The sequence below is a fragment of the Scyliorhinus torazame genome, chromosome 29 (genome assembly GCF_047496885.1).
Source record: "Scyliorhinus torazame isolate Kashiwa2021f chromosome 29, sScyTor2.1, whole genome shotgun sequence".
Lineage (NCBI taxonomy): Eukaryota > Metazoa > Chordata > Chondrichthyes > Carcharhiniformes > Scyliorhinidae > Scyliorhinus > Scyliorhinus torazame.
In genome coordinates this window covers 12,587,845-12,612,970 of record NC_092735.1, presented here as the reverse complement: position 1 = coordinate 12,612,970, position 25,126 = coordinate 12,587,845, and the positions used below count along the sequence as shown (strand labels likewise).

The 25,126-nt window shown below is 60.7% G+C and overlaps 1 protein-coding gene across 1 annotated transcript in view; it reads left to right on the top strand.

Moving 5' to 3' along the window:
- LOC140403871 (40-kDa huntingtin-associated protein-like) overlaps positions 1 to 15,720 on the top strand; it is a 29,291-nt gene extending 13,571 nt beyond the window's left edge. Inside the window, exons 6-11 of the mRNA XM_072492085.1 lie at positions 10,242 to 10,407; positions 12,229 to 12,293; positions 12,788 to 12,869; positions 14,678 to 14,724; positions 15,126 to 15,181; positions 15,488 to 15,720. Coding sequence (XP_072348186.1) covers positions 10,242 to 10,407; positions 12,229 to 12,293; positions 12,788 to 12,869; positions 14,678 to 14,724; positions 15,126 to 15,181; positions 15,488 to 15,569 — 498 coding nt within the window. The 3' untranslated portion in view covers positions 15,570 to 15,720. The remainder of the gene's footprint in view (positions 1 to 10,241; positions 10,408 to 12,228; positions 12,294 to 12,787; positions 12,870 to 14,677; positions 14,725 to 15,125; positions 15,182 to 15,487) is intronic.
- The last annotated feature ends 9,406 nt before the right edge of the window (positions 15,721 to 25,126 follow it).

Here is a 25,126-nt window from a genome sequence, read left to right as displayed (position 1 = left end):
GCACCCAACCCCCTCCCCGCACCCAAACCCCCTCCCCGCACCCAAACCCCCTCCCCGCACCCAAACCCCCTCCCCGCACCCAAACCCCCTCCCCGCACCCAAACCCCCTCCCCGCACCCAAACCCCCTCCCCGCACCCAACCCCCCTCCCCGCACCCAACCCCCCTCCCCGCACCCAACCCCCCTCCCCGCACCCAACCCCCCTCCCCGCACCCAACCTCCCTCCCCCGCACCCAAACACGCCTCCCCGCACCCAAACCCCCCCGCACCCAAACCCCCTCCCCGCACCCAAACCCCCTCCCCCGCACCCAAACCCCCTCCCCCGCACCCAAACCCCCTCCCCGCACCCAAACCCCCTCCCGCACCCAAACCCCCTCCCCGCACCAAACCCCCTCCCCGCACCCAAACCCCCTCCCCCGCACCCAAACCCCCTCCCCCGCACCCAAACCCCCTCCCCCGCACCCAAACCCCCCTCCCCCCACACCCAAACCCCCCTCCCCCCACACCCAAACCCCCCTCCCCCCACACCCAAACCCCCCTCCCCCCACACCCAATCCCCCTCCCCCCACACCCAAACCCCCTCCCCCACACCCAAAACCCCTCCCTCCACACCCAAACCCCCTCCCCCCACACCCAAACAACCCTCCCCCACACCCAAACAACCCTCCCCCACACCCAACAACCCTCCCCCACACCCAACAACCCTCCCCCGCACCCAATCCCCCTCCCCGCACCCAAACCCCCTCCCGCACCCAAACCCCCTCCCCCCGCACCCCCTCCCCCCGCACCCAAACTCCCTCCCAATTCCCCCTGCACCCAACTCCCCTCCCCCGCACCCAAACCCCCTCCCCATTCCCCCCGCACCCAACCCCTATCCCCCGCACCCATCCTCCCTCCCCGCACCCAAACCCGCCCGCACCCAAGCCCCCCTCACCCCGCACCCAAGCCTCCTTCACCCCGCAACCAACCCGCCTCCCCGCACCCAAACCCCTCTCCCCCACACCCATTCCCCCCTCCCCCCGCACCCAGACCCCCTTCCCTCCGCACCCAGTCCCCCCTCCCCCGCACCCAAACTCCCCTCCCCGCACCCAAATCCCCCTCCCACCACCCAAACCACCTACCCCGCGCCCAAACCCTCTCCCCCCGCACACAAACCCCCTCCCCGCACCCAAACCCCTCCCCGCACCCAAACCCCCTCCCCGCACCCAAACCCCCCCCACCCAACCCCCTCCCCGCACCCAAACCCCCTCCCCGCACCCAAACCCCCTCCCCGCACCCAAACCCCTCCCCGCACCCAAACCCCCTCCCCGCACCCAAACCCCCTCCCCGCACCCAAACCCCCTCCCGCACCCAAACCCCCTCCCCGCACCCAAACCCCCTCCCCGCACCCAAACCCCCTCCCCGCACCCAAACCCCCTCCCCGCACCCAAACCCCCTCCCGCACCCAAACCCCCTCCCCGCACCCAAACCCCCTCCCCGCACCCAAACCCCCTCCCCGCACCCAAACCCCCTCCCCGCACCCAAACCCCCTCCCCGCACCCAAACCCCCTCCCCGCACCCAAACCCCCTCCCCGCACCCAAACCCCCTCCCCGCACCCAAACCCCCTCCCCGCACCCAAACCCCCTCCCCGCACCCAAACCCCCTCCCCGCACCAAACCCCCTCCCGCACCAACCCCTCCCCGCACCCAAACCCCCTCCCGCACCCAAACCCCCTCCCCGCACCCAAACCCCCTCCCCGCACCCAAACCCCCTCCCCGCAACCCTCGCCAAACCCCCTCCCCGCACCCAAACCCCCTCCCCGCACCCAAACCCCCTCCCCGCACCCAAACCCCCTCCCCGCACCCAAACCCCCTCCCCGCACCCAAACCCCCTCCCCGCACCCAAACCCCCTCCCCGCACCCAAACCCCCTCCCCGCACCCAAACCCCCTCCCCGCACCCAAACCCCCTCCCCGCACCCAAACCCCCTCCCCGCACCCAAACCCCCTCCCCGCACCCAAACCCCCTCCCCGCACCCAAACCCCCTCCCCGCACCCAAAACCCCCTCCCCGCACCCAAACCCCCTCCCCGCACCCAAACCCCCTCCCCGCACCCAAACCCCCTCCCCGCACCCAAACCCCCTCCCCGCACCCAAACCCCCTCCCCGCACCCAAACCCCCTCCCCGCACCCAAACCCCCTCCCCGCACCCAAACCCCCTCCCCGCACCCAAACCCCCTCCCCGCACCCAAACCCCCTCCCCGCACCCAAACCCCCTCCCCGCACCCAAACCCCCTCCCCGCACCCAAACCCCCTCCCCGCACCCAAACCCCCTCCCCGCACCCAAACCCCCTCCCCGCACCCAAACCCCCTCCCCGCACCCAAACCCCCTCCCCGCACCCAAACCCCCTCCCCGCACCCAAACCCCCTCCCCGCACCCAAACCCCCTCCCCGCACCCAAACCCCCTCCCCGCACCCAAACCCCCTCCCCGCACCCAAACCCCCTCCCCTCACCCAACCCCCCTCACCGCACCCAACCCCCTCCCCGCACCCAACCCCCTCCCCGCACCCAACCTCCCTCCCCCGCACCCAAACACGCCTCCCCGCACCCAAACCCCCCCGCACCCAAACCCCCTCCCCGCACCCAAACCCCCTCCCCCGCACCCAAACCCCCTCCCCCGCACCCAAACCCCCTCCCCGCACCCAAACCCCCTCCCGCACCCAAACCCCCTCCCCGCACCCAAACCCCCTCCCCCGCACCCAAACCCCCTCCCCCGCACCCAAACCCCCTCCCCCGCACCCAAACCCCCTCCCCGCACCCAAACCCCCTCCCCGCACCCAAACCCCCTCCCCCGCACCCAAACCCCCTCCCCCGCACCCAAACCCCCTCCCCCGCACCCAAACCCCCTCCCCCGCACCCAACCCCCCCTCCCCGCACCCAACCCCCCCTCCCCGCACCCAACCCCCCTCCCCGCACCCAACCCCCCTCCCAGCACCCAACCTCCCTCCCCGCACCCAAACACGCCTCCCCGCACCCAAACCCCCCCCGCACCCAAACCCCCTCCCCGCACCCAAACCCCCTCCCCGCACCCAAACCCCCTCCCCCGCACCCAAACCCCCTCCCCCGCACCCAAACCCCCTCCCCGCACCCAAACCCCCTCCCCGCACCCAAACCCCCTCCCCGCACCCAAACCCCCTCCCCGCACCCAAACCCCCTCCCCCGCACCCAAACCCCCTCCCCGCACCCAAACCCCTCCCCCGCACCCAAACCCCCTCCCCCGCACCCAAACCCCCTCCCCGCACCCAAACCCCCTCCCCCGCACCCAAACCCCCTCCCCCGCACCCAAACCCCCTCCCCCGCACCCAACCCCCCTCCCCGCACCCAACCCCCCTCCCCGCACCCAACCCCCCTCCCCCGCACCCAACCTCCCTCCCCGCACCCAAACCCCCTCCCCGCACCCAAACCCCCTCCCCGCACCCAAACCCCCTCCCCGCACCCAAACCCCCTCCCCGCACCCAAACCCCCTCCCCGCACCCAAACCCCCTCCCCGCACCCAAACCCCCTCCCCCGCACCAAACCCCCTCCCCGCACCCAAACCCCCTCCCCCGCACCCAAACCCCCTCCCCCGCACCCAAACCCCCTCCCCGCACCCAAACCCCCTCCCCCGCACCCAAACCCCCTCCCCCGCACCCAAACCCCCTCCCCCGCACCCAACCCCCCTCCCCGCACCCAACCCCCCTCCCGCACCCAACCCCCCTCCCCCGCACCCAACCTCCCTCCCCGCACCCAAACCCCCTCCCCGCACCCAAACCCCCTCCCCGCACCCAAACCCCCTCCCCGCACCCAAACCCCCTCCCCGCACCCAAACCCCCTCCCCGCACCCAAACCCCCTCCCCGCACCCAAACCCCCTCCCCGCACCCAAACCCCCTCCCCGCACCCAAACCCCCTCCCCGCACCCAAACCCCCTCCCCGCACCCAAACCCCCTCCCCGCACCCAAACCCCCTCCCCGCACCCAAACCCCCTCCCCGCACCAAACCCCCTCCCCGCACCCAAACCCCCTCCCCGCAACCCACCAAACCCCCCTCCCCGCACCCAAACCCCCTCCCCGCACCCAAACCCCCTCCCCGCACCCAAACCCCCTCCCCGCACCCAAACCCCCTCCCCGCACCCAAACCCCCTCCCCGCACCCAAACCCCCTCCCCGCACCCAAACCCCCTCCCCGCACCCAAACCCCCTCCCCGCACCCAAACCCCCTCCCCGCACCCAAACCCCCTCCCCGCACCCAAACCCCCTCCCCGCACCCAAACCCCCTCCCCGCACCCAAACCCCCTCCCCGCACCCAAACCCCCTCCCCGCACCCAAACCCCCTCCCCGCACCCAAACCCCCTCCCCGCACCCAAACCCCCTCCCGCACCCAACCCCCCTCACCGCACCCAACCCCCCTCCCCGCACCCAACCCCCCTCCCCGCACCCAACCTCCCTCCCCCGCACCCAAACACGCCTCCCCGCACCCAAACCCCCCCGCACCCAAACCCCCTCCCCGCACCCAAACCCCCTCCCCGCACCCAAACCCCCTCCCCCGCACCCAAACCCCCTCCCCCGCACCCAAACCCCCTCCCCGCACCCAAACCCCCTCCCGCACCCAAACCCCCTCCCCGCACCCAAACCCCCTCCCCCGCACCCAAACCCCCTCCCCCGCACCCAAACCCCCTCCCCCGCACCCAAACCCCCTCCCCCGCACCCAACCCCCCCTCCCCGCGCCCAACCCCCCTCCCCGCACCCAACCCCCCTCCCCGCACCCAACCCCCCTCCCAGCACCCAACCTCCCTCCCCGCACCCAAACACGCCTCCCCGCACCCAAACCCCCCCCGCACCCAAACCCCCTCCCCGCACCCAAACCCCCTCCCCGCACCCAAACCCCCTCCCCGCACCCAAACCCCCTCCCCGCACCCAAACCCCCTCCCCCGCACCCAAACCCCCTCCCCCGCACCCAAACCCCCTCCCCCGCACCCAAACCCCCTCCCCGCACCCAAACCCCCTCCCCGCACCCAAACCCCCTCCCCGCACCCAAACCCCCTCCCCGCACCCAAACCCCCTCCCCGCACCCAAACCCCCTCCCCCGCACCCAAACCCCCTCCCCGCACCCAAACCCCCTCCCCCGCACCCAAACCCCCTCCCCCGCACCCAAACCCCCTCCCCGCACCCAAACCCCCTCCCCGCACCCAAACCCCCTCCCCGCACCCAAACCCCCTCCCCCGCACCCAACCCCCCTCCCCGCACCCAACCCCCCTCCCCGCACCCAACCCCCCTCCCCGCACCCAACCCCCCTCCCCCGCACCCAACCTCCCTCCCCGCACCCAAACACGCCACCCCGCACCCAAACACGCCACCCCGCACCCGAACCCGCCTCCCCCGCACCCAAACCCCTCTCCTCCACACCCATGCCCCCCTCCCCCGCACCCAAACTCCCCTCCCCCCGCACCCAAACTCCCCTCCCCCCGCACCCAAACCCTCTCCCCCCGCACCCAAACCCCCCCTTCCCCCACACCCAAACCCCCTCCCCGCACCCAAACCCCCTCCCCGCACCCAAACCCCCTCCCCGCACCCAAACCCCCTCCCCGCACCCAAACCCCCTCCCCGCACCCAAACCCCCTCCCCGCACCCAAACCCCCTCCCCGCACCCAAACCCCCTCCCCGCACCCAAACCCCCTCCCCGCACCCAAACCCCCCCCCCGCACCCAAACCCCCTCCCCGCACCCAAACCCCCTCCCCGCACCCAAACCCCCTCCCCGCACCCAAACCCCCTCCCCGCACCCAAACCCCCTCCCCGCACCCAAACCCCCTCCCCGCACCCAAACCCCCTCCCCGCACCCAAACCCCCTCCCCGCACCCAAACCCCCTCCCCGCACCCAAACCCCCTCCCCGCACCCAAACCCCCTCCCCCGCACCCAAACCCCCTCCCCCGCACCCAAACCCCCTCCCCCGCACCCAAACCCCCTCCCCCGCACCCAAACCCCCCTCCCCCGCACCCAATCCCCCTCCCCCGCACCCAAACCCCCCTCCCCCCACACCCAAACCCCCCTCCCCCCACACCCAAACCCCCTCCCCCCACACCCAAAACCCCTCCCCCCACACCCAAACCCCCTCCCCCCCACACCCAAACAACCCTCCCCCACACCCAACAACCCTCCCCCGCACCCAATCCCCCTCCCCGCACCCAAACCCCCTCCCCGCACCCAAACCCCCTCCCCGCACCCAAACCCCCTCCCCCCGCACCCCCTCCCCCCGCACCCAAACCCCCTCCCCATTCCCCCTGCACCCAACTCCCCTCCCCCGCACCCAAACCCCCTCCCCATTCCCCCCGCACCCAACCCCTCTCCCCCGCACCCATCCTCCCTCCCCGCACCCAAACCCCCCCGCACCCAAGCCCCCCTCACCCCGCACCCAAGCCTCCCTCACCCCGCAACCAAACCCGCCTCCCCGCACCCAAACCCCTCTCCCCCACACCCATTCCCCCCTCCCCCCGCACCCAGACCCCCTTCCCTCCGCACCCAGTCCCCCCTCCCCCGCACCCAGTCCCCCCTCCCCCGCACCCAAACCCCCTCCCCGCACCCAAACCCCCTCCCCGCACCCAAACCCCCTCCCCGCACCCAAACCCCCTCCCCGCACCCAAACCCCCTCCCCGCACCCAAACCCCCTCCCCGCACCCAAACCCCCTCCCCGCACCCAAACCCCCTCCCCGCACCCAAACCCCCTCCCCGCACCCAAACCCCCTCCCCGCACCCAAACCCCCTCCCCGCACCCAAACCCCCTCCCCGCACCCAAACCCCCTCCCCGCACCCAAACCCCCTCCCCGCACCCAAACCCCCTCCCCGCACCCAAACCCCCTCCCCGCACCCAAACCCCCTCCCCGCACCCAACCCCCCTCCCCGCACCCAACCCCCCTCCCCGCACCCAACCCCCCTCCCCGCACCCAACCCCCCTCCCCGCACCCAACCTCCCTCCCCCGCACCCAAACACGCCTCCCCGCACCCAAACCCCCCCGCACCCAAACCCCCTCCCCGCACCCAAACCCCCTCCCCCGCACCTAAACCCCCTCCCCCGCACCTAAACCCCCTCCCCCGCACCCAAACCCCCTCCCCGCACCCAAACCCCCTCCCCGCACCCAAACCCCCTCCCCGCACCCAAACCCCCTCCCCCGCACCCAAACCCCCTCCCCGCACCCAAACCCCCTCCCCGCACCCAAACCCCCTCCCCCGCACCCAAACCCCCTCCCCCGCACCCAAACCCCCTCCCCCGCACCCAAACCCCCTCCCCCGCACCCAAACCCCCTCCCCCGCACCCAAACCCCCCTCCCCCCGCACCCAAACCCCCCTCCCCCCACACCCAAACCCCCTCCCCCACACCCAAACCCCCTCCCCCCACACCCAAAACCCCTCCCCCCACACCCAAACCCCCTCCCCCCACACCCAAACAACCCTCCCCACCCACACCCCCCCACCAACCCCTCCCCCCCGCACCCAAACCCCCTCCCCGCACCCAAACCCCCTCCCCCGCACCCAAACCCCTCCCCCGCACCCAAACCCCCTCCCCCGCACCCCTCACCCAACCCCCTCCCCGCACCCAAACCCCCCTCCCCCTCCCTCCCCCGCAACCCCCCCCACCCCAACCCCCGCACCATCCCCTCCCCGCACCCAACCCCCCCGCACCCAACCCCCCCCGCACCCAAGCCCCCCTCCCCCGCACCCAAGCCCCCTCACCCCGCACCAAACCCCCTCCCCGCACCAACCCCTCCTCCCCCGCACCCAACCCCCTCTCCCCGCACCCAATCCCCCCTCCCCCGCACCCAGACCCCCTCCCCGCACCCAGACCCCCTCCCCCGCACCCAAACCCCCTCCCCGCACCCAACCCCCTCCCCCGCACCCAAACCCCCTCCCCGCACCCAAACCCCCTCCCCGCACCCAAACCCCCTCCCCGCACCCAAACCCCCTCCCGCACCCAACCCCTCCCGACCCAACCCCCTCCCCGCACCCACAAACCCCCTCCCCGCACCCAAACCCCCTCCCCGCACCCAAACCCCCTCCCCGCACCCAAACCCCCTCCCCGCACCCAAACCCCCTCCCCGCACCCAAACCCCCTCCCCGCACCCAAACCCCCTCCCCGCACCCAAACCCCCTCCCCGCACCCAAACCCCCTCCCCGCACCCAAACCCCCTCCCCGCACCCAAACCCCCTCCCCGCACCCAAACCCCCTCCCCGCACCCAAACCCCCTCCCCGCACCCAAACCCCCTCCCCGCACCCAAACCCCCTCCCCGCACCCAAACCCCCTCCCCGCACCCAAACCCCCTCCCCGCACCCAACCCCCCTCCCCGCACCCAACCCCCCTCCCCGCACCCAACCTCCCTCCCCCGCACCCAAACACGCCTCCCCGCACCCAAACCCCCCCCGCACCCAAACCCCCCTCCCCGCACCCAAACCCCCTCCCCCGCACCTAAACCCCCTCCCCCGCACCTAAACCCCCTCCCCCGCACCCAAACCCCCTCCCCGCACCCAAACCCCCTCCCCGCACCCAAACCCCCTCCCCGCACCCAAACCCCCTCCCCCGCACCCAAACCCCCTCCCCGCACCCAAACCCCCTCCCCGCACCCAAACCCCCTCCCCGCACCCAAACCCCCTCCCCGCACCCAAACCCCCTCCCCCGCACCCAAACCCCCTCCCCCGCACCCAAACCCCCCTCCCCCCACACCCAAACCCCCCTCCCCCCACACCCAAACCCCCTCCCCCACACCCAAAACCCCTCCCCCCACACCCAAACCCCCTCCCCCCACACCCAAACAACCCTCCCCCACACCCAACAACCCTCCCCGCACCCAATCCCCCTCCCCGCACCCAAACCCCCTCCCCGCACCCAAACCCCCTCCCCGCACCCAAACCCCCTCCCCCCGCACCCCCTCCCCCCGCACCCAAACCCCCTCCCCATTCCCCCTGCACCCAACTCCCCTCCCCCGCACCCAAACCCCCTCCCCATTCCCCCCGCACCCAACCCCTCTCCCCCGCACCCATCCTCCCTCCCCGCACCCAAACCCCCCCGCACCCAAGCCCCCCTCACCCCGCACCCAAGCCTCCCTCACCCCGCAACCAAACCCGCCTCCCCGCACCCAAACCCCTCTCCCCCACACCCATTCCCCCCTTCCCCCCGCACCCAGACCCCCTTCCCTCCGCACCCAGTCCCCCCTCCCCCGCACCCAAACTCCCCTCCCTGCACCCAAATCCCCCTCCCACCACCCAAACCACCTACCCCCGCGCCCAAACCCTCTCCCCCCCGCACCCAAACCCCCTCCCCGCACCCAAACCCCCTCCCCGCACCCAAACCCCCTCCCCGCACCCAAACCCCCTCCCCGCACCCAAACCCCCTCCCCGCACCCAAACCCCCTCCCCGCACCCAAACCCCCCTCCCCGCACCCAAACCCCCTCCCCGCACCCAAACCCCCTCCCCGCACCCAAACCCCCTCCCCGCACCCAAACCCCCTCCCCGCACCCAAACCCCCTCCCCGCACCCAAACCCCCTCCCCGCACCCAAACCCCCTCCCCGCACCCAAACCCCCTCCCCGCACCCAAAGCCCTCCCCGCACCCAAACCCCCTCCCCGCACCCAAACCCCCTCCCCGCACCCAAACCCCCTCCCCGCACCCAAACCCCCTCCCCGCACCCAAACCCCCTCCCCGCACCCAAACCCCCTCCCCGCACCCAAACCCCCTCCCCGCACCCAAACCCCCTCCCCGCACCCAAACCCCCTCCCCGCACCCAAACCCCCTCCCCGCACCCAAACCCCCTCCCCGCACCCAAACCCCCTCCCCGCACCCAAACCCCCTCCCCGCACCCAAACCCCCTCCCCGCACCCAAACCCCCTCCCCGCACCCAAACCCCCTCCCCGCACCCAAACCCCCTCCCCGCACCCAAACCCCCTCCCCGCACCCAAACCCCCTCCCCGCACCCAAACCCCCTCCCCGCACCCAAACCCCCTCCCCGCACCCAAACCCCCTCCCCGCACCCAAACCCCCTCCCCGCACCCAAACCCCCTCCCCGCACCCAAACCCCCTCCCCGCACCCAAACCCCCTCCCCGCACCCAACCTCCCGCACCCAAACCCGCCTCCCCCGCACCCAAACCCCCCCTCCCCACACCCAAACCCGCCCCTCCCCCTGCACCCAAACCCCCCCCCCCCCGCAACCCTCCCCACTCCCGCACCCAAACCACCCTCCCAGCTCAGTGACTCCTCGAGTGATGTTTCGCTGAGACCTGCGGCCGTTTCATCTGCATTTCTTGTGCACCTTGCAGGCGATTACGACGGCGCTTTAGCTGTTTTCACTGAAATGCAGCTTCTGGCGCAGGAGAAAGGATTACAGGTGCCGGGGACCTGCACCCCTGTAGGTGAGTGTGTGAACCAGCCAGGCACGGTAGCACCGGTCTGCGCGACGGGGAATTTCAATTTAACTGAATGAATATGGATTAAAAAGCTCGTGATGACCTTGGCGACTATCTTCGGTTGTTCTAAAAAATCCAGCTGGTTCACTATTGTCCGTCCGGAAAGGAAATCTGCCGTCCTTACCCGGTCTGGCCTCCATGTGGCTCCAGACCCCCAGCGACGGGGTGGACTCTTAACTGCCCCTCTGAAAAGGCCTAGAAAACATGTATTGAAAAGGGCTGTTCACCACAGCCTCCCGGGTCATTAGGACTGGGCAATAACTGCTGACCTTTCCACCCGCTGAATGAATAAAAGGAATTCAGATTCTCTTTTGAAATGTTTTGTCTGCCTTCGTATTTGTGTGTCCTTTTGTAAATATTAATCTTCACGTATAACAGAATCTGCTTTTGTGACAGGTGGGCGCCTCGGGGGTCCATCATTGCGCCTGGGGAATTACATTTTGGTGAACCTAATTAATTTAATTTTGCCATTTTGGTTTAGTGTCAGAACCCTGCTAAGGGCTGTGCCCCCCCCCCCCCCCCCCCCAAAGTATTTTATTTGGTATTGAATAAAGAGCATAGCAGAAGCTGCCCATGTTAGCTTATTGCACAGTGCCTCTACTGGTAGCAATTGTCACTGTGGCGTGACATGTTTACATGGGTAGTTTCCATTACAGGAAAGTGGACATGGGAATTAATACGAGGGAAAAGCTTGTCTGCCTCCCTCCATCAGATTTTTAATCTGCAAATTAAAACGTTTGTTTGCAGCAATGATTCTGCTCCTGATATTTCAAAGTCGTGAAGGTTCTCGGTGTGTTCAAAATAATTCAATTAAATTAAATCTCAGTGCTCCCCTCTCGTCTTTGGTCTGTGTGTCGGTGCCTCATGATGGACGTGGGAGGTGATCCATTGCAGCTACTTTGTAGAGTTTAATGACGGTGACCTGGGGCCGGGATCGAGCCCGGGTCTTCAGGGGCATTGACAGCAGTGGTAACCACTGCGCCACTGTGCTGCCCCCGCAGTGCTAACCACTGCGCCACCGTGCTGCCCCCCGCAGTGCTAACCACTGCGCCACCGTGCTGCCCCCGCAGTGCTAACCACTGCGCCACCGTGCTGCCCCCGCAGTGCTAACCACTGCGCCACTGTGCTGCCCCCGCAGTGCTAACCACTGCGCCACCGTGCTGCCCCCGCAGTGCTAACCACTGCGCCACCGTGCTGCCCCCGCAGTGCTAACCACTGTGCCACCGTGCTGCCCCCGCAGTGCTAACCACTGTGCCACCGTGCTGCCCCCCGCAGTGCTAACCACTGTGCCACCGTGCTGCCCCCCGCAGTGCTAACCACTGCGCCACCGTGCTGCCCCCCGCAGTGCTAACCACTGCGCCACCGTGCTGCCCCCGCAGTGCTAACCACTGTGCCACCGTGCTGCCCCCGCAGTGCTAACCACTGCGCCACCGTGCTGCCCCCGCAGTGCTAACCACTGCGCCACCGTGCTGCCCCCGCAGTGCTAACCACTGCGCCACCGTGCTGCCCCCCGCAGTGCTAACCACTGCGCCACCGTGCTGCCCCCGCAGTGCTAACCACTGTGCCACCGTGCTGCCCCCGCAGTGCTAACCACTGCGCCACCGTGCTGCCCCCGCAGTGCTAACCACTGCGCCACCGTGCTGCCCCCCGCAGTGCTAACCACTGCGCCACCGTGCTGCCCCTGGCCGAGCCGATTTCTGAGCGTTTGCGCGACCTCGTTCACTCGCGAACAACTTGTGCAGAATTCAGTCTGATTTGCTCTTTCAGGTGCCTTTCTGGATGTCATTGCTCGATGTGAGGTCTCCCGAGTCCTGCTGCTGATGCTGTTTCAGGTGAGGGTCCTTAAACCCGCAGTAAGTTCCAATGTGTGCACCGACCGCCTCCTTGTACATCCCAGTCTGTGGCAGATTCAACTTTCACTGACCTATTTTATAACGACAGCTTTATTAACACTTTTACCAACACGATTGCCACTTTGTACGATCACTGGTTACCTCTGCAACACCGATCGATACGAGGCAGAAGACACTGCAGTCGCCACAGGGACATTTAGTCAGAGGGTCAGGAATTTTCATTTTTCATTTCATTTCAATTTGGGCTCCTGTTCAGGATCAGCGTTTGCTCCCTGACCCCTAACATTTGACCCCTGCCACCTGCCCTTTGCCCTACAGCAGCTGCTTTGATGTGTTTGAATCAACTCGTGAAGAAGTGTGAACATCTGACACATTGACAAGCTGCTCAGGACCCCGGAGCTGCGCTGATTCACTCTGTGTGTGTCTCTCTCTCGCGCTGATTCACTCTGTGTGTGTCTCTCTCTCGCCCCCAGCCTCCACCACAGAAGTTGCTGCTGGAGCACGCTCACACACTGGAGAAGTATGACTGGGAATCATTCGACAGCCACAACCAAGGTAGAGACCCCGTCGCCCCTCACCAACTCATTCCACCCGCCTCCATTAACCCTTCCCCGCCCGACCGTCGTTCCCCGCCCCAATCCAACCGACCAATCCCACCCCTCCCCGACCAACCTCCCTCCCCCCCCCAATCCCTCAGCCGGCCTTCTCCACCATCCCTTCCTCGCCCCCCCTTTGATGACCTTCCCCGTGCCTTGTCCGACATTCTTTCCCTCCCTTGTCTGACCCCCCCCTTGTCTGACCCCCCCCCTTGTCTGACCCCCCCTTGTCTGACCTGACCCCCCCTTGTCTGACCTGACCCCCCCTTGTCTGACCCCCTCCTTGTCTGACCTGACCCCCCCTTGTCTGACCCCCCCTTGTCTGACCCCCCCCTTGTCTGACCCCCCCCTTGTCTGACCCCCCCCCTTGTCTGACCCCCCCCTTGTCTGACCTCCCCCCTTGTCTGACCCCCCCCTTGTCTGACCCCCCCCTTGTCTGACCCCCCCCTTGTCTGACCTCCCCCCCCCCTTGTCTGACCCCCCCTTGTCTGACCTGACCCCCCCTTGTCTGACCTGACCCCCCCCTTGTCTGACCCCCCCCTTGTCTGACCCCCCCCCTTGTCTGACCCCCCCTTGTCTGACCCTCCCCTTGTCTGACCCCCCCCCCCTTGTCTGACCCCCCCTTGTCTGACCCCCCCCTTGTCTGACCCCCCCCCTTGTCTGACCCCCCCCCTTGTCTGACCCCCCCCCTTGTCTGACCCCCCCCCTTGTCTGACCCCCCCCCTTGTCTGACCCCCCCCTTGTCTGACCCCCCCCCTTGTCTGACCCCCCCCTTGTCTGACCCCCCCCTTGTCTGACCCCCCCCTTGTCTGACCCCCCCCCTTGTCTGACCCCCCCCCTTGTCTGACCCCCCCCCTTGTCTGACCCCCCCCCTTGTCTGACCCCCCCCTTGTCTGACCCCCCCCCTTGTCTGACCCCCCCTTGTCTGACCCCCCCCTTGTCTGACCCCCCCCTTGTCTGACCCCCCCCTTGTCTGACCCCCCCTTTTCTGACCCCTCCTTGTCTGACCCCCCCTTGTCTGACCCCCCCCTTGTCTGACCCCCCCTTGTCTGACCCCCCCCTTGTCTGACCCCCCCTTGTCTGACCTCCCCCCCCCCTTGTCTGACCCCCCCCCTTGTCTGACCTGACCCCCCCCTTGTCTGACCCCCCCCTTGTCTGACCCCCCCCCTTGTCTGACCTGACCCCCCCCTTGTCTGACCCCCCCCTTGTCTGACCCCCCCTTGTCTGACCCCCCCCCTTGTCTGACGCCCCCCCTTGTCTGACCTGACCCCCCCCTTGTCTGACCCCCCCCCTTGTCTGACCTGACCCCCCCCTTGTCTGACCCCCCCCCTTGTCTGACCCCCCCCTTGTCTGACCTGACCCCCCCCCTTGTCAGACCTGACCCCCCCCTTGTCTGACCTGACCCCCCCCTTGTCTGACCTGACCCCCCCCTTGTCTGACCTGACCCCCCCTTGTCTGACCTGACCCCCCCCTTGTCTGACCTGACCCCCCCCTTGTCTGACCCCCCCCTTGTCTGACCCCCCCCTTGTCTGACCCCCCCCCTTGTCTGACCCCCCCCTTGTCTGACCCCCCCCTTGTCTGACCCCCCCTCCCTTGTGTGACCTTCCACCCCCCCCCTTGTCTGACCTTCCACCCCCCCCCTTGTCTGACCCCCCCCTTGTCTGACCCCCCCCTTGTCTGACCTTCCACTCCCTTGACCGACCCCCCCCCCCTTAACCTCCCCCCTTGATTGGTGATTGTCTCTGACTCTGTTTTTCATTCTCGCAGTGAATTATCTTCCTGAGAATATTTTCCTGCTGCTGCAGTCGGTTGTGGTGAGTGACAGGCCCCCCAGTGTCTCGGTGTTGTCTTGTCCGGGGTGGGTTACCGGTGCAGTGTAACGCTGCAAGTCGCTAATTGTCGTGGCTAAGGAGAGGACCCCATGGACTGGGGATTGTCGCGGTCCACAGGCCCCCACCCTATCCTGGGAGGACCCTGGCTGACTGGATCGAGCTCCAATGTGGTTCCTCCCATGGCAGACATCCCCCAGCAGAGGCCTCCTGCTTCAGGATGAGGCAGCAGATGGTGGAGGTGCCCCTGGAATTCATTGCACCCCGTGGAACCTGTAGAATCTGTGTTTCTGCCTGACCCATGTGCTTACGGGGGGGAGGGGCGAGTGTGGGGGTGCAAGTGGGTAATGGACACCTTCTGATTCGCTGTTGTGTTATTTTCACAGATGGCCTGCCAGGAAAAAGATCTTGAGTCCTTAAAAGTTCTCCAGGTGGAGCTCTGGTGAGGATTGTGTTGTTCGCGAACACCTGGCCCTCTCGTCCCTCCCAGACTGAGCGAGAGTCTGTGATCTCTCACCATGAGCAGCAGAAGCCCAATTTGATCCTAATTCCACCCCTCCCGATCCTCGACCCACCCTTCCCCGCACTGCCCCCTCACCCACCTCCACCCACCCCACACCCCATGGTGCAGTGGGCACAACTTGCGATCGATGGGCCCGTGATATGATGGACTCTCAGGCCCGTGTGTGATGGCCCTGCAGTGCGATGGACTCGCCGTGTAACCTTCTCCTATCTCTTCTCTCTCCAGGCCACTGCTGACCCCTGAACAGAACCACCTGCTGCATCTGGTCCTCCAGGAGGTCCTGACACCATCAGGCCGAGGTGTCTGACAGCCAGCAATCCCGTCAAGCTGTGTACATGTCGTCGAGAAATCAAGTTGTATTTATATTGTTCTGTGTTCACTGACGCACCCCCCCCTCCCCCTTCCTGGTCGGCAGCCACACCTGGGAGATTATTTAATAAAGATGGAAGTGATGTGAACTCTCTGGAGTCTGTGAATATTTTATTTTCTCTCTCTCTTTCTGACATACTCAGTCGTTGGGTAACATTCTTATCCTGAAGCAAACGATTGCGGACTCAAATTGCACTCCACAGACTTTGTGCTGGTTCGATCCCGGCTCTGGGTCACTGTCTGTGCGGAGTTTGCACATTCTCCCCGTGTCTGCGTGGGCTTCGCCCCCACAACCCAAAGATGTGCAGGTTAGGTGGATTGGCCACGCTAAATTGCCCCTTAATTGGAAAAAGTCAATTGGGCCCTCTAAATTTAAAAAAAACATTCTGCTGTCACCGCATTGAATGTGGGATCTTGCTGTGTACAAACAGACTACTATTTCCTCTGTTGTGCCAGTGACCACCTTTCAGCTCACTGACTTTGGAACATTTTGGAGAATATTGCTCCAAGTTTACATAAGCTCGTAAAAGGCGGCAAATTCACAGGGATTGTTGGCCGACACATCCTTGTCAAGGTAGCCACAGAGACTGAGGATGCACTGGTTACCATTCACTCTCTCATTCTAGACAGGTCGCAGTGGATTGGACCTCAGCAAATGTAACGTCACTGTTCAAAGATTTGGGAGGGGGAAACGGAAGCACTGGCCAGTTCGCCTGATATCAGTCATCGGGGAAAGTACTTAAATCTGTTCCGACACTAGACAAGACCCTAACAATTTTTTAATTCGTAAAACTGAGAAAAGGATTCTACACCCCCAGGAGTGATTCCACTGACGAAAGGAATCTTTTATAATGACACAAACACAGTGTAAACCTCATAGAAAAAATGTTCTACAATTAACAGTTAAACAGTTCGAAACAAAACAGGTAAACACTTTGACACTTTATTTATACCGCCTTAATTTCCAATCAAGCAAAGCCCTTAGATCAAAAGCCACTTATAAATAAAGTTAACAACACAGGGTTGCACTTGTGTAAAGATTTCTTGGAAAGACTGTTCGGAGAGAGAGATCCTTTCAGGAACAGCCTGCAGATCCTTCTGTCTTTGTCAGACTAAAAAAAACCTACAGCTAAACTGGTTGCTACAGACCTGGCTCTTCCCATTAACTACATAATCTATATCCCACTTTATTGTTCCGTGACTGGCTTACCCAAGTCTAAACACAATGGGCAGGATTTTCCATTTGGGAGATTGGGCAGGATTCTCCATTTACAGATGCCGAAATTGTGTTTGGCGATCGGGCGGAGAATGGGTTCTGATGCCAAAACGCCGGTCAGCTATGCTTCGCCTCCTCTGAAATGGCGACATCGTGACCGGCGCCACGCGCAGTAGCAATGCGTTGGCGCCTCATCAGCCGGCACACTCGCGATACTCCACCCCCGATGGGCTGAGTTCCTGACGGCTGCGGACTGTGTCCAGTGCTGCCACACGGCCAGGATCCGTAACGCTGCCGTGGAGGCTTATGCGAGAGCTCACAGCACCGAGGACCCGGGTTCGAATCCCGGACCTGGGTCATTGTCTGTGTGGACTTTGCACATTCTCCCCGTGTCTGCGTGGGTTTCACCCCCACAACCCAAAGCTGTGCAGTGGATTGGCCATGCTAAATTGCCCCTCAATTTGATAAAAAGAATTGAGAAAAAAAATTATTTTAAAAAACCTGGATGGTTAAAATCCTGTTTTAAAAGGGCAGCACTGTGGTTAATAATCTTTATTAGTATCACAATAGGCTTACATTAACACTGCAATGAAGTTACTGTGAAAATCCCCTAGTCGCCACACTCCGGCGCCTGTTCGGGTACACAGAGTGAGAATTCAGAACGTTCGATTGACCTAACAAGCACATCTTTCAAGACTTGTGGGAGGAAACCGGAGCGCCCGGAGGAAACCCACGCAGACACAGGGAGAACGTGCAGATTCCCCACAGACAATGACCCAAGCCGGGAATCGAACCCGGGTCCCTGGCGCTGTGAAGCAACAGTGCTACCGTGCAAAATACTGGAACTCCCTAACAGCGGAGTGGGAGTACCTACATCAGATACACAGCAGTAGCTAAGGAAGGTGGCTCACCAATACCTTTTAAAAATATATTTAGAGTACCCAATTATATATTTTTTTCAAATTAAGGGGCAATTTAACGTGGCCAATCCACCTAAACCTGCAGATCTTTGGATTGTGGGGGTGAAACCCGCGCAGACGGGGAGAATGTGCAAACTCCACACGGACAGTGACCCAGGGCCGGGATTCAAACCCAGGTCCTCAGCGCCGCAATCCCAGTGCTAACCGCCACATGCGGCCCCTCACCACCACCTCCTTGAGAGTGATTAAGAATGGGTAATAAATGCTGGCCTTGCAGGCGAAGCTCACCTCGCATAAAAGAGTTTAAAATTATAGGAATATTGATACGTCTTGGAAGTTATTTTTCATTCTAACAAAGACCGCAGTAATGTAGTCAGGATAACTTTAAATGATCTTGCAAATCCGGTCTATTCCCCTCGATGATGCTGATAATATTCAAGGATGAATTCTAACCCTCGGCACATATAGATGATTACATTAAAAGGTCAGGAGTATAATATTGAGCTTAAAGGATTGTCAGGATTAAAGCACAGGCTTTCTACTGGAGTCGGTGCGTGAGTGGTGAGTTGGAGAAGGAGATTGCTACCACATAAAAGTCAATATGTTGCTACATGATATATGTTACTGGGAGGGTGTTGGTTACAGATCAGTATGTCTTAAAGAAGTCTCCTTTGTCGACGGATGGTTAACTGTGAATCTTTATTAATTATTAGAACCGTTTACAACAAAGGGGGACGGTCTACCTCAGTCGGCTGGGTTGTAATACAGAACAAAGCCACCAGCGTGGATTCAATTCCTGTACTGGCTGAGGTCATTATGAAGGCCCTGCCTTGTCAACCTTAGTGATCTGCCAGACTTTTAAAGGCTCCTTGCCCTGTGGTTAAATCCTTTGATGGACAATCATGAATTAACCATAGTCTTTCAACACAACAATTGCTAGATTCCTCTCTCTCTGTTTACTATTGTCGCCAGTGAAGTTACACCTTTATTATCAGGGTTGATGTCATCAATATATTTTTCCTTTAACCATCTCTTTTTTAAAAAAAAACTTTATTCAATTCTTTTTTTCCAATTAAGGGGCAATTTAGCGTAGCCAATTCACCTACCCTGCATATCTGTTTGGGTTGTGGGGGTGAGACCCACACAGGCCCGGGGAGAATGTGCAAACTCCACAGTGTAGCCATCTGGGATGGCTACGTCCCGATTACAAAATGGACACTTGCAAAGAATGCAGGGAAAATTGGACAATGCTAAGAAACAAGCTCTGTCTGTTGATTAGAATCTTAAACTCTCAGATAGGACAGAAACTACCAAACAATCTACATACTAATGAGCCATCTCCGGGGACAAAAGGGAAACATTTAGATACACAATGTTAGGACAGACTCCCCGGTGCCAGAAGAAGCTAAGACAAAGCAGACTGACAGTCACCAGGACACGCCCAGCAATCAGGGAACCACCCCTTTATTGGAGGAAAATCGATACCGATGATTAGTTGAGGCCAAGTTCAAGACCCGCCCAAAAGCGGGCAAAGCCCTTTTCAGTATAAAAGGTATCCCCCAAGGGCGAATCTTCCTCCTTTGGATTTGGCTCTCACCGAAGAGAGAGACCTGCCTAGCAGCTGCACCAGACCAAGTAAGTCCCAAGTCAACGCACGCTACGAGATAGATGCTCCAAGTTGCTACCCTGTAAACAGCTCGGCCCAGCAGCCTCAGAACCGAGCAACGATCATTGTTCCTCTGACTGAGTGGGCACCCGAAGCTAAGTATAGGCTTTAGTAATAGGGTAGTTTAGTTTGTAGAGTTTATGCATGAGTAGATTTGACTGTGTGTAAATAAATGAGCATTGCTTTTGAACTTACTAACTGGTGTATCGAGTCATTGATCAGTATTCGGTTCTGAACCTTGTGGCGGTGTCGAAAGATACCTGGCGACTCTTGAGCAAACGTGATTAAACAGAGACAAATTAAGAGCCAACCAAAAGTTAGCAACATTTACTGGCGACTCCGCCGGGACTCGACTTAGAAGTGGCCTAACCACTCCGAGAGAACCCAAAATTTGAATTGAGAATCCAATTGTGAACAGAAAAACCACAAGTGTCAAAACAGTACTGATCAAGCCTCTGAGATTCGGAAGTGTGTTAATGCATGCGTACTAACAGGGATATAAGATAAACCTGAGAGATTTTGTTGCGTAAAACTGTTGGGAGTTTTGTAGGCCGGAAATTAGCGTAAGCTGTACCCGTGTTTACATCACCGCTTTATCACCCCCTGTTCCAAATTCGGTAGAAAACCTAGTAGAGAGAATGGCAATGAAGGCAATGGAACGCCTTATGAACCCCCAGGAATTCGAGGTCGCAGCGACCAGTAGAGTAGGACAGTGTCCCGTTTGGGAAGATGAGATCAGGAAATATCTCAAAGGGAAAGGATGGCCCCTTTGGAGTGAATTCTGCAATAATGAGGAAACAGGACCCGGGAGTATAGGACATATTTGGTGGGAGAACCTGTCAGAGACCCACAAGAAGAGCTTAGGGAAAGCTCACAAGCCGATGGCAATCGTGTCCTGTTTGGCACAATTGCGAGGCACAGAGGAGGTTGTTCGGACGCTCCGTAGAGAGATAGAGGAGAGAGACAGAACCCGTGAGGTAGACCTGAGTGAGGTAGAGAAAGAGAATCGAGATTTAAAAGAGCAGTTAGCAGCAAGGGACAGAGAGGTGGATGATGCCAAGAAGGCATATCAGTCTCGTCTCGCATATTTGAACAGTTTTCAGACGCAATATGATAAGGCCTACCAGGACACGCAACGTGCGGCCTTGGTAAGTCAAGAAACAGAACAGCAAGTCGAGAAATTGCAGAAACAATGCAATGATTTAAAAGCAGCCCTACGAGCACTCCATACTTCCACGACGGAACAAAGGCAGAGCTCAGTAGACCACGCAAAGTGCCGGAAGCAAATTGCAGAATTGCAATCTCTGCTTTCCGTGCAAAATGGATTTCAAAGCACATTCGGACCCCAATTAGATCAAGAAAACGGCCCCGACTGGCAGGAATTAAACGAGACTGCCCATAGATACGTACATCGGACATGTACGCAGGAAAAAACCCAGAAAAGGAAAGCGCCCCAACCCCCAGCCGAACAGGCAGAACACCCCCCATGAATCCTGTGGCCACACACCGCATAGCCGCTGGAGAAGGAGAAGCAGATTTCCTGTATACAATCCCGTTAATCGTGACCCAATTACGGGACGCGTGTGGAAAAATTACACCGTTCCTCCCCACTTCAGACCCCCACCAATTTTTCGCGAAAGTCAAACAGCAGGCTACCATGTACGGCCTGGACGAAAAGGAGCAAGTGAAGCTCACAGTTTTGAGCCTCGACTCTTCAGTTGTAGCAGCCCTTCCCGACCCACAAAATGTAGGAGGAGGCACACTCCAAGAGATGCACACAGCGATCCTTGATGCGATCGGCTATAACAGAGGAGATCCCGTAGAGGGCCTAAATAAGTGTAGGCAAAAGAAGACAGAGCATCCCACAGCGTTTGCTGGACGTTTGTGGATTCACTTTACCGCAGTCTTTGGAGAGTTAGCCCGTGCTTATTTGTCCCCAGATAATATGGCCAAATGGACCCGAATTCTAGTCTCCCACACCACAGAAGCAGGACGAAAAGCTTGCACATATTATGACCCCTCAGATGAGCCCACAATGCAAAATTGGTTTTGAAGAGATTGTCCCGCGCTTGGGAGCAATCAATTGAAGGCAAAACCGCATTTATTGCACCCGATGAAGAGCAGGCAGAAATGAACCCAGTTAAGGCACACCAGAACCCCGCACGGGTAAATGAGGGCAGGAACAGCCAACCCCAGCCAAAACCTCAAGAATGTTATAATTTGGACAGCTAGGACACTTTGCACGAGAGTGCAACGCGCCCCAGAAGCAGCAGAGAAACCAACAGACAGGCACCCTAAACAAGAATAGGGCAAAACCGATCCATAGCGTGAGTGCCCGTTGTGGACAGCTAGGACACTTTGCTCGAGAGTGCAACGCGCCCCAGAAGCAGCAGAGAAACCAACAGACAGGCACCCTAAACAGGAATAGGGCAAAGCCAATCCTTGGCGTTAGCGCCCGTTCAGCGAATGCAGACATGAACGGCACCGACTAACGGTGCTCGGGCTCCCCAACTTGGGTCTGCGACACCCTTTGGGACAGGTCCGGTAGACCGGTAGTAGCAGGCAAAGTCCGGGGACACCCCGTAGAATTTCTTTGGGACACAGGAGGGTCCCGCACCACACTCAATTCCTCCACGATGTTTCAGCGAGACACGTGGCCCACAACAGACACCATCACACTCAGCGGTTTTACAGGTCATTTACAACAGGAACACATCACAGCCCCTATAGCAATTTAGATAGGTAACATCGCAACCAAGCACCCCGTAGTTTTAGTTGATCTGCCCCAGACAGCAGAACATATCCTTGGGATCGATTTCATGAGCTCCAATAATCTTTCTTTTGATCCAGTTAACAAGTGTGTTTGGAAAATGGCAAAGGCAGCACGAGCCCCCACCACGCTCACAGTAGGAGAGTGTGTAAACAGGATTAGCTCAGTAGGAGACTTCTGGTTCGACCCTCGAGCCATTAGTGCAGACAAACAGGCTAGGGCAGTCCTGCAGGAACATAAAGCAGCATTTGCACAGCACAAGCACGACTGTGGCAGTCTGACTGGCTTTGTGAACATTACAGGTCCTGACCCTAAACCCCAGAAGCAGTACGCATTTCCCCAGAGAGCAGAGGGAGAAATCTCCAAAGTAATAGAGAGTTTGTTGGATCAAGGCGTACTCAGATCAGTAGCCTCCACAAACAACGCACTGATTTGGCCCGTCAGGAAACCGGATGGATCATGGCGACTGACCATTGATTACCAGGAACTGAACAAAGTAACCCCAGCAGCAGCCCCCACCGTAGCCACGAGTCCCGAGACCATGCTCAAACAGAGACTCCAGTCAAATCTTTTTTCGGTTTTGGGCATTAGTAACGGCTTTTGGTCCATTCCATTGGCTAAAGCGTGCCAGTACAAATTTGCCTTTACATTCCAAGGGCAACAATACACGTGGACGTGCCTTCCACGAGGCTTCCACAACTCCCCCTCCATTTTCCACCGACAGCTAGCAAACGGTTGAGCAAAATTTTCCCGCCCCGATTGTCTGGTCCAGTATGCAGACGACTTGTTACTACAGACAGACACAAAGAGAGAGCACATTTCGCTTCTCGCCGAACTCCTAAAAGAAATTGGTTGTAAAGTCAACCCCAAGAAGGCCCAGATTTTGAAAGAAAAAGTGATTTACTTGGGAACAGTGATCACTCATGGTAAACGTGTGATCGAGCACAAGAGAATTGACTCGATCGTCAAATTGCCCCTTCCCCACAATGTCTCAGCCCTCCGGTCATTTTTAGGACTGGTTGGCTACTGCCGAAACCATATTGACGGTTTCGCCACTAAAGCAGCGCCCCTATCCAACCTTCTCAAGAAGCAGGCACCTTGGGAATGGCTTCCACAGCATACAGATGCCGTGGACGCTTTAAAAAGAGCACTCAGCACAGCCTCCGCACTACAGGAACGCCACGAACGCATACGCCTCATGCATGTTAGACCCTGTTGAGCAAGGATTTTCTGCCTGTGAAAGGCACCTGCTCGCAGTTTTTTGGGCAGTGCAACACTTCGCCTACATTACAGGACTCAACCCCATCACCATCCTCACAGAACACACCGCGACACAACTATTGTTAAACGGCCGACTTAAGGATGCCACAGTCAGCCAAATCCGCGCAGCCCGTTGGACCCTGCTTTTACAGGGACGGAACATGACAGTTAAAAGAACCAAGACCCACACCTTCCTTGCTGATAATTTGCAGTATGCAGGCACCCCTCATGAATGTGATATCATCACCACAAAACAGAACACAGGCCCATTTATTCCCAAGACACCTCCCAGGAAAACAGGTAGTACACCCCAGAGACTCCAGCCCACAGACACGGCGCACCCCTGAAGATCTATGTGGATGGCTCCTCCACAGTGTTAAATGGAGAGAGAATTACCGGTTGCGGTATATATGTAGAGGACGCGCAGGGACGCGGCCCAGATGAAATTTCCTTAAAGTTGCCAGGACACTTAGGCTCGCAGGCAGCAGAGCTGGCAGCAATTGCATACATTATAGACCACCCAGACGCATTCCTGACCCCAGCAGACATCTACTCAGACAGCTTGTATGTCTGTAATAGTTTGACAGAGTTCCTACCACTCTGGGAAACAAGAGGATTTGTTTCCGCGGACGGTAAACCCCTACCCTCAGCCCCATTACTCCGCCATATCCTAGAGACAGCGAAGGATAGGAAATACAGAATAATTAAGGTTCGCAGTAATCACCGTTCTTCCCCCCCTGGTAAGGTTAAAGCAGACGCCCTAGCAAAGGCAGGCTCCAGGCATGGTTATTTTTGGAACCGCCGCCCCGAAAGCACCCCAGTACACGCAGTTCAGGTCTCACAGACCAACATTCAGGATTTAGTGAAGGTCCAGAAAGAGGACGAGAAACTCAGGGAAGTTTTAAAGGGAACCTTCCCAGCCCCGTACGACAAGTTTAAAAACGCAATCACCACACACGACGGTGTGATTTTAAAGGATGGCATTTATATAGTCCCCAGCCAGGACAGGAACCAGATCATTTGTCAGTTCCATGACAATCATGGACACCAAGGAATTGAACCCACCCTCGCCCACCTCAGACCGCTTTGTTGGTGGCCTGATGTAAAAATCGATATCACACACTAAGTAGAGAACTGCTTAATCGGTGCCCAGAACAATCCTCGAGATATGCTAAAAAGGCTCAACTTAGTCATACCCGCCCCATTAATGGACCCTGGACAAATCTCCAGATAGATTATATAGGACCCCTACCCCCGTGCAGAAATGGTTACAAGTATGTGTTGGTGGTCATTGACACCTTCACAAAATAGGTGGAAGCATTTCTGTCAAGAACTAATATGGCCATCTTTACAAAATGGGGCCTCCCACCGAATACTGATCAATGACTCGATACATCTATGATTCTATAGTAGTAGAGGCGGGTACAATTGTGTCTTTTAAAAAGCATTTAGATAGTTACATGGGTAAGATGGGTATAGAGGTTTATGGGCCAAGTGCGGGCAACTGGGACTAGCTTAATGGTAAAAACTGGGCGGCATGGACTGGTTGGGCCGAAGGGCCTGTTTCCATGCTGTAAACTTCTATGATTCTATGATTCTACCAGTTAGTAAGTTCAAAAGCAATGCTCATATAGAGTCCGACCAAGGCTCCCATTCACCGGAC